General features: G+C 43.6%; 1 protein-coding gene across 1 annotated transcript; it reads left to right on the forward strand.

Annotated features, from left to right (window-relative positions):
• The first annotated feature begins 3,870 nt into the window (after positions 1-3,870).
• Positions 3,871-6,977, forward strand: COPRS (coordinator of PRMT5 and differentiation stimulator). The gene is made up of 3 exons (XM_010218412.2): positions 3,871-3,955; positions 4,475-4,732; positions 6,758-6,977. Exons 1-3 carry the CDS (start codon positions 3,871-3,873, stop codon positions 6,925-6,927), a joined length of 513 nt encoding a protein of 170 aa, XP_010216714.2. The 3' UTR covers positions 6,928-6,977.
• Positions 6,978-8,360: the final 1,383 nt, after the last annotated feature.

Consider the following 8,360-nt stretch of genomic DNA (forward strand, 5'->3'; position numbering starts at 1 on the left):
GCTACTCAGCATAATAGTGAATTTTTTCTAATATCTTTGTATAAGGGTAAATATTTTCCTGGATCATATTAAAATACACTTTTTTTTCCCACACACGCAAGAATCTAGTCTGCTGTATTGCAGTTGTTAGTGGTGATGCCTCTGTCTGGGCAGGTTCAATTGCACAGTTAAAGGAGAAAGCAAAGGCAGCTCTGAGAACTGAGTGTTAGCTCTGCGTCGTCACAGTGCATCAGGTCTGCACTTCCCAGGCCCCCAGCAGCCCGACCTCTCTATCTGTCCTCGAAATTCAGCGATGAAAAATGGCACAGTGGAAAAAAAAATCAGTGAAATGATATATCACTTATTTTTCGTTTCTCGCCCTTGAAGTCCTGTCTTTAATAACAAAAAACTACTGTAATTTGTGATTGTATCTCAAAGACTGTAATTCTGATAGCTGTTGTGAAAGGTAGAGCTGAGCTCTACCTCACAAAGGTTCCTGATGTCACACAAGGAAGTTTTGACCTGCACTTGAGTCTTGTGTCCTCAAACTTTGAAAACATGGTTCTTTGGAGACAGTCTTTGGTTGTTTGCAACAGCTTACTACATCCCTGTGTCAAACAGGTTAAAATAACATAACTGCTATCATCAGACCATTAGATCACTCTGTTTTTTCTAACAATACTCAATAGAAGATGCCTAGGGAAAATACAGAAACTTACAACAGTGGTTCCTTTATGTAATTTCTCAGTGTCTGAATGGTGTGATTTTTTTTTTTTCAAGGAGGTAGTCTGACTGCTGCTGTTTGGCATAAGGACCTCGATTCAGAAAGGCAGGCTTTCCTTTTGAATAGTAGGTACATGTTTTTCAACCATTAATCTCAAGATTGAAGTGATTTGTACCTGAAAGACATTTTAGTACAAAAAAATGTTTTGTTGAGGTTTCTCACACAAGTAGAACCTGCAAATCTTCAAGCAATGAATTCTAGTAACTTTTGGTGAACTTGTAAACAAGGTTTGGAGCAACAGCCTGCTCAGATCGCTATTTTCTGTGGCAGCTGAAGTATGTGCTATGTCTTTCCCAAGCTTTTCTTTAGGCCAGCTTCCCTCTCCCCAGTGGTTTTCAGCTGTTTCACATCTGACATTATGTATTTCCCCCCCCACTATTTGCTCCTCTTAAGCCCTTTTGGTCTATGCTTTATTATTTTACTCCCTTCCTTGACTCCTATCTTGCTTCAACAACAACAAAAAGCTTTTATTTTATTACAAGGCTTTGAAAGAAAATCCACTAAGACACATCACCGTTTCAGAAAGCAGGGCTAGCATGAAAAGCCTCCAGAGAGGGCTGAGCTGGTGATATGCAACTGGGTTTCGCTCTGTTCCTCAGTCACCCTTACTACACGTCTACTGATAAAAGCATTGGGTGTTAATTGTTTGTAAATTTAAAACTTATTAGAGCCTTTTGTAGCTCAACCTTTTCTGTTATCTGCTCTGGTACCATACAGAACTCTGCACTTAATACCTTGCCACTACCTACAGCCCCTTTGAGCTACATGCATTTCCTGAAATCATATTCATTTGCCTGATACCTTCTGTTCAGGGAGCAGCCACCAGACCCATTCTGTAGAGGTGCTTCCCCTCTGTTTTAAAGCTTTTTTTTTTTTTTTTTCTTTTTCCCCTTTCTTTTCTAAGCATGCTTCAATCGTGAAGTCTTTGGGAGACTGGGAGATTGCTATTTTTTGGCAAGACAAAAATTCAGGGAGCCTGGGGAGCTACTAATAGTTTATTTACAATTTGATGAATGTAAAACCTGTTTACCCTTGGCTAATGCTTGTGTAATCTGCTACTTCTACTGTTAATTGCTTGTTTCTGCTCTTAAATCAGACAGTCCTTATTTCTTTGTATTCATAGCAGCAATAGCGCTGCATGCGTAAGAGAGAAGTTGCACAATAGAACAGAACAAATAGAAAATACAGTCCAACTGTAGAAGACGACGGTTTCTGATAGCAATTAATTTTTTTTTTATAAGCTGCCACATTGGCTGAAGTGCCCTTGGGTTGTGTTAGTGGGTTTCCTGGCTCACTCAGCTTTGCAGGATGCCCTTTCTCTACTGCTTTTCTGATGGGACCACCCTTAGGCTATTGATCATGATGGTCATAGGAATGGTCTTCCCATATTGCCCGGGATTCAGTTTGCCAAACTCCACAGGAGTGTATATTAACCTGTGAAAGACTCAGAAGCCTTTACTTTGCAAATTAAATAACCTGAGCATCAAACCTATCCAAATTAATTAACAAGCCACTCCAGTGCCAAGTTCAGAGCTGGCAGCAGCATAGGCGAGAGCCTCCCTCCGTTGGTGACTGACATATTGACCGTGGGGAAGGCTCAGACTGGGCTGCCCTTTTTTTTTTTTTTTTTGGTGAAATACAACAGCTTTTTTCCACATAGCTCTTTCACACCTCCTGCCTGCCAGACACCTGTGAAGCCTGGCATGCACCAGCCTTGCAATTTTAGCTGTTTTGGGACCAAACATGGTGGGTGCGCAGCTGCATCTCTTCCAGCTCTATGAGTACAAGACATGAAGACCATGGGTTCAGTCGCTCTGAACAGCGTATTCCACATTTGTTTTGACAGCGGGTGTCAAAGCAGGTTCAACCCTGGCTGTTGTGTGAGTGTGGCTCAGTGCAGCACTTGTCCTTTTTTTCCCTTTTGGACAGAAAAATGCAACTTCAGATTCAGCAGAGAAGATACTTAATTTTAACCCAATTCAAATGAATCCTCAACAGTTAGCAAAACGTTATATGATCCAGAATCCTGGGGTCCCTGGAAACATCAATAATTGTCCCAAGCAGCAAGAAACAAACTACTTTCAGTGAGCGTGGCGGCTTTCTCCAGGCAGCCCTTCCCTGCTCCTCATTTGCCTCTTCCACCACGCGTAGGGACATAGTGGTAAGTTCAATATTCTGTGGTAAATATAATAATTTTCTGTGGTAAATTCAATAATTATGTGGTAAACTTAATACTTTTCTGTAGCAAAATTAATAATTCGGTGACAAATTTAATATTTTCCCCCGATAAAAGTAATACTGCGTCAAACAATGACTTTCTGCCCTTCCGCTCGAGGCGGCGCTGGCTCCGGCGGGAGCCGTTAAGGGGCGGCTCGCGGTGGGGGGCGCCGCTTCCCGCGCAACGCGGCGGCTGCGCGTCCGCGGGGCGGGGCCGGCGGCACCAGCACCGGTACCGGCACCAGCACCGGTACCAGCGGCAGTACCGGGGGCGGGTCGGGCCGTTGGACGCGGTGCGGGAGGCGGCTGCCGGCCCTGGGCCGCCCGTGCTGTGAGAGCCCCGCGCGGCAGCCCGCCCTCGTGGCCAGCGGACGCGGTGGGTAACGGCATTTGCCTTCCTCTCCCCGGGGCGCCCTCACCCCGCCATGCTGCCAGCCGGCACCTCCCTCCCGCCTCGCCTGCCCGGGGGCCCAGCTCCTCCTTGGCCTGGTGGCTGCCGAGGCTCCAAAGTGGATCCCTTGGGACCCCTCATGGATCTCCCTGTTTCCCCTTTCATTCCCCATCTTGGTGCCCACCTTTGCTTCCCAACTGACCCAACTCGCCTCAGTTTTGCTGCTTCTATTTGCCATCCAAGGCAGCAGCCAGATGACTGTTATGACCAGTAAGATATATATTTTTTCTTTATATTTATTTTGTTGCTGCTTGGTGTGACTAATGGCAGCAGCACAAGCTATTCCTTGGCAGATTCGCCTTCCCAAATGAAAAATCTGTCTGGTCTAAAAGCCCTGGCTCATGCAGGGAACAAACCGATGCACCGAGCGCCGCGGGCCGAGCGTGTGCAGGGCTGGGCAGTGGGTGCCACTGCCTCCTTCCCGCCTTGTCCCGCAGGGATGGCCGCTGCCGTGGGGAGCGCGTCCCTGGAGGAGGAGCGGCGCTCCGGCGACGGCGGCGCTGCGCCATGGGCACCCGGCCGAGGTAGGCCTGAAAGAGCCAGGTGGTGGGGTTCATGCTCGGGGAAAGCTGCTTAAAACCCTTGGGCTATGCAGGAGAGATGCCAGGAGTTATGGCATTATTCCTGTTTTTTTTTTTTTTTTTTTTTTTTTTTTTTTGGAGGGGGGCATTACTAGGTACAAGAGTATTTAGTCAATGCTGCAGAAAACCCTCTCTATTTGGGTAGACCGGAGTGGTGGTTTTCCAAAGTAATTCATTTAATAAAAATACCATGAGTCAGCTGTGACAAGTGGGGCTGCTGGGTGCCATGCACAGTGTAAGGAGCTAAGAACCATGAGGAATCTGTCTGGGCTGGTGCAGGCTCATGTCTGATGTTCCCAAGTGTCTGAAGCCTCAAGTACAAGAAAAGCTTTGAACGAACTTGTGTCTATTAGTTTTGTAGCTCCAAGGTGCTGTCCCTTCATAGACCTAGCAAAGTTATTGCATGTGAAGCATTTTGCCGTCGCTTCCTAAGGCTCTTTTGGTTCTTGCTGTTCCTTATAGAATGTTTCCTGAAGAATATTGCAAATGTTGCTGAGAGTGAGGCTCAAGATAGTGAATTCCCTGATATTTCCCACTATGAAAATGACGTCAGTGGATTTGCAGTTGAATCTATTCACTCCTTGTCGGATCTGGAAGAGTCGGAGGGTGAAGCATCCAGTGTGTCTGAAGTTGCAGCTTTTCCTGAGCTCCAAACTGCTACTGAATACGAGGTGGAGGACTGGGACAAAGAATTGGAGGATTCTGAACTTAGTCCATATGGTAAGTGCAAATTTACTTATTCTTCATTCAAGTTTTGGCTAGTACATGGTTGGAGGTGGGTGCTTTGCAGGTGAATGTGTTTAAATAGCATCATGTTTTCCTTTGGGAAGTGTTTTTGTTTTGAATTTGCCTCATGAATTTGTGTTGCAAAATTTTATTTTCTTGTAAAATACAAGATTTAAAGCAGTGTTGTCTAGTTCAAGTGTAACTTTTTTTGCTTGAGCAATTCTTAAGGGATGGGACGGTAGACGGAAGATTGTGTGTATGGAGTTTTCTGGAGAATCTAGGGCTGTATAGTGAATCCTTATTCTGAAGCAAAAGAGACTGTTTTGAGGACTTCAGAAATATAACATCTTTTGTGTGAAAGGTCCTCCTTCCTTTCAGAGAAAAAAAAAATCACTCGATTATACAACCTTAACGTGCCTCTGGAGCATGGAGCTGTTTGGAGGCGAGTGGTGCAAGTACTTGGTCTGTGTCCAAAGTACAGTTTGTTGCTGCTGTTGGACTTTGTTTTTAAGCTTGATTCTGTAAATAACTGTGTAAATAACTACCTTCTCATCGGTGCCTTGGACAAAGGTGGTAATGGCAGTTTTACAACCCATTTTTACAATAGTATTGATCATTCTAGCTGTAAGAAGTTTAATAATCATTCTTGCCTGAACTGAGCCTCTAAACCTTAAATTTTCCAGGCTATATGTTGTATGCTTAGCCAATAGTGAGTGATAACCTGCTGAGTTGTTGTGGATGCAGAGCAGTATCACTGAAGATTTGTATCTGACCAGAGTGTATCTCTTGCAATTAATACAAACAGTTCTCTCTTTGCCTAGGAGATACCTATTTGTTTATTATCATGCTGCAGATGGCTGTAGTATTCAAGTTCAAGGCAGTAGAAGGATCTGGGGAAGTTTTTGTGGTCTTCCTATAAAAACATATTAATTTTAAAGTGAAAATAACAGTGCTGACTCTTCATGCTGGGTTATCTGAGAAAAGTGCTGTTTCCTTTTTTTTTTTTTTTTTTTTTATTTGATATTTCCATTCTGGATGTTTCTCTTCCATTTTTAGGTTATCCTTTTTATCCTTGTCTGCTCAAATTTATGCAATGTTTTGAAACTACTGATTTGGATTGAAAATATCACAGGTTCTCATCTCTTCCTGTATTTAATTAGCTCATCATTACTTATGCTTTTCTCCTTCTGTATTTAGAGGGAGGGAGGTGTGATTATTGGGTTCAGGTGCTTATGAAGGATCCTGATGATGAGTGTCTTAGTTACTGCTGCAGAGAAGTGCTTGGGCAGCCCTCTGTGTGTGAGTTTTTTTCTTTTTTGTTGTTGTTCTTTGTTTGTTTTGTTTTCCTGATCTATAATCACCTTTGAGAATGCTTGTTGTGATTGCTTGGCTTGTTCTGCAGTGCTATTGGATAAAAGGCAAGGAGGTACACTGTCCTCTGTCCCATCATCTGGGCTTTTCATTTGCTTAGTCCCTTCCATGTTAGCTGACTAGAAATCTTTTGCCCTCTAAAAATAGGGCGAAGTCTTTTTACCTATTTGGTAAACAATCAGTTTATAGAAACGTTGTTCAGACCTAGCTTTTGCACGGTCTCATTCTTCCATTGCTCTTTGGTTGACCCAGTCCTTGAAGGGTCTGGGGCCTTCTAATTGGCCATGTGGTTATGGAGGGAGCTGGAAAGAGAAAATAAGTGTGTGGCTTTGAGCCTTTTATACCCGAAGTGAAGGAAGAACTGTATGAATTGTAAGAGCTGCTGTTGCATGTTCTGAGTCCAGGTGTGTGACTGAGCTTTTGGGAAAACTGTTTTAGGTTGTCTCTGGGGCAAGAGGCATTTTTTAAAATGAAGCTGTTGCCAAACTCAGCTTTTTGAGTTTGTAGACTAGTTTCACTAGTGCTTGTAGATCAGATTGAAATTATTGACTGGAAGATACTGTGCAAAATATATTGCTATGCTACACCACTAGTTTTGTAAATATCTTTCATGGTTTAAATCTCTTTTTTTTTTTTGATCTTCTTTAGATGCTGGCGATCTCCCCTGTGGAAGCTTTCAGGAGAATAATCTTTTGGCCTTGTATTCGTGGCGAGAGGATTCGGTGTACAATCCAGGGTGTCACCATGCACCTTGCATTACTTTTACATCACCCATTAGGATCACTGAGGCTGGACAGTTTGATGATGCTGAAGAATAAGGTTGCCCCTGGGCAGAACTCAGTTTGGCTTCTGAGTTGGACTGTGTTCTTCACTGATTAATGTCAAGCCCCTTGGCTTGCTGGTGGAGGTCTGGATGAGGTCAGACATGCTGCACCATTTCTGAAGTTTCTCAGGCTCTTCCTGAGGTTTGTGTAAGATGGTCATGCTTGACCTCTAGAAACCAAAGTGCAGGTGCTGGTTATAAGTTGTTGTTCACTTCTGGACTGTTCTTTGTGTGTTACACCTCTATATTGTTGCTAATTAACTGCTTGGGAGGAAATACTTGATTTCTAAACATCAGCCTGATTGCCCAGTTTAGCCAGTTTTAACATGCTGGTCCTGGTGTATCAGCCTCTGTTTTGTGCCTTTTTCTTTCCTTTGCGTTTGATGCTATCAAATTGGTTCAAATAGTTTTAAAAATGTCTTCCTCCTTTCAACTTTTATATTGCAATTTTATATTGCAGTTTGTCACTCATATTTTGGTGTTTGAAAAAATTAGCCATGACATACAATTTTTTTTTAATATTTTAAATGCCTTTCAATATGAATAAGTTATAGGTATTTGGTATTCATTTTTGCTGTTACACATGTGGACATTATGAGGATTGGGTAAGTGGGCCTGTTGCACCTAGTGAGTATGCTGGGTGTTGTGGATGCAGGTAGACTGAGTAGCTGATCACTTAATGCTTCAAGTTTCATTAATAACTTTTCTTTCGAGAGCTTTTTTAAGATGTCATGTTTTGACACTGATTGTTGATACTAAAGCCCAATACTCATGTTTGTTTATTCTCTGGCAAGAAGTTAACATTTAGCATTGGATTTTTTGCTTGTTTTGTTTTCTAATCATCTAGTGAATAAGACTGAAATAATTTCAAATAACTTTCTTTTTTGTGGAAAGCAAAAGTGAATGGCAAAGTAATATTTCCTTGTCCAGAGGAGGACAAGAGTTTGGAAGACTCTTTTCTGGTACACTGCAGTTCCTGAGTAAATACCAGTACCTAGCAAGCCATACAAGTATAAGCTGGAAGCCTAGGGCTGGGGTTGGAGGCCAGCCCACCCGCTCTCTTGTTGCGGTGTGCTGGAGCGCTCTGAGGAGCGGTATTTCCATGAGAAGTTCCTCCAGCACGTTCCAGCACGCTGTCACGCTCGGCGCTCGGCCTCGCGCCGCAGGGAGGCTCTGGCCGTGCTCTCCGGGGCAGCGCGGGTGCTTCGGGTCTGTGTTGGGCTGCTGCAGCCTTGGACGGGTCTGCGCTCTGCGTGGCGAGCAGAGCTCTGCGGTTTGGTTAGTACTTGCCTTTGCCTCTGTGCAACAGCAGTAACAATTGACTGTGACAGACTTTTCAGGGTTGGATATGTAGCAGCTGCTTTCTCCAGCTTAGAAAACAGAAATGAAGCTGATTGAAATTGCTGCTCAGAATTTATATATGCACTA

This window comes from Tinamus guttatus, unplaced genomic scaffold (genome assembly GCF_059628265.1).
Source record: "Tinamus guttatus ecotype Peru unplaced genomic scaffold, ASM5962826v1 Tinamus_guttatus_pri_ptg000045l, whole genome shotgun sequence".
Taxonomy (NCBI): Eukaryota; Metazoa; Chordata; class Aves; order Tinamiformes; family Tinamidae; genus Tinamus; species Tinamus guttatus.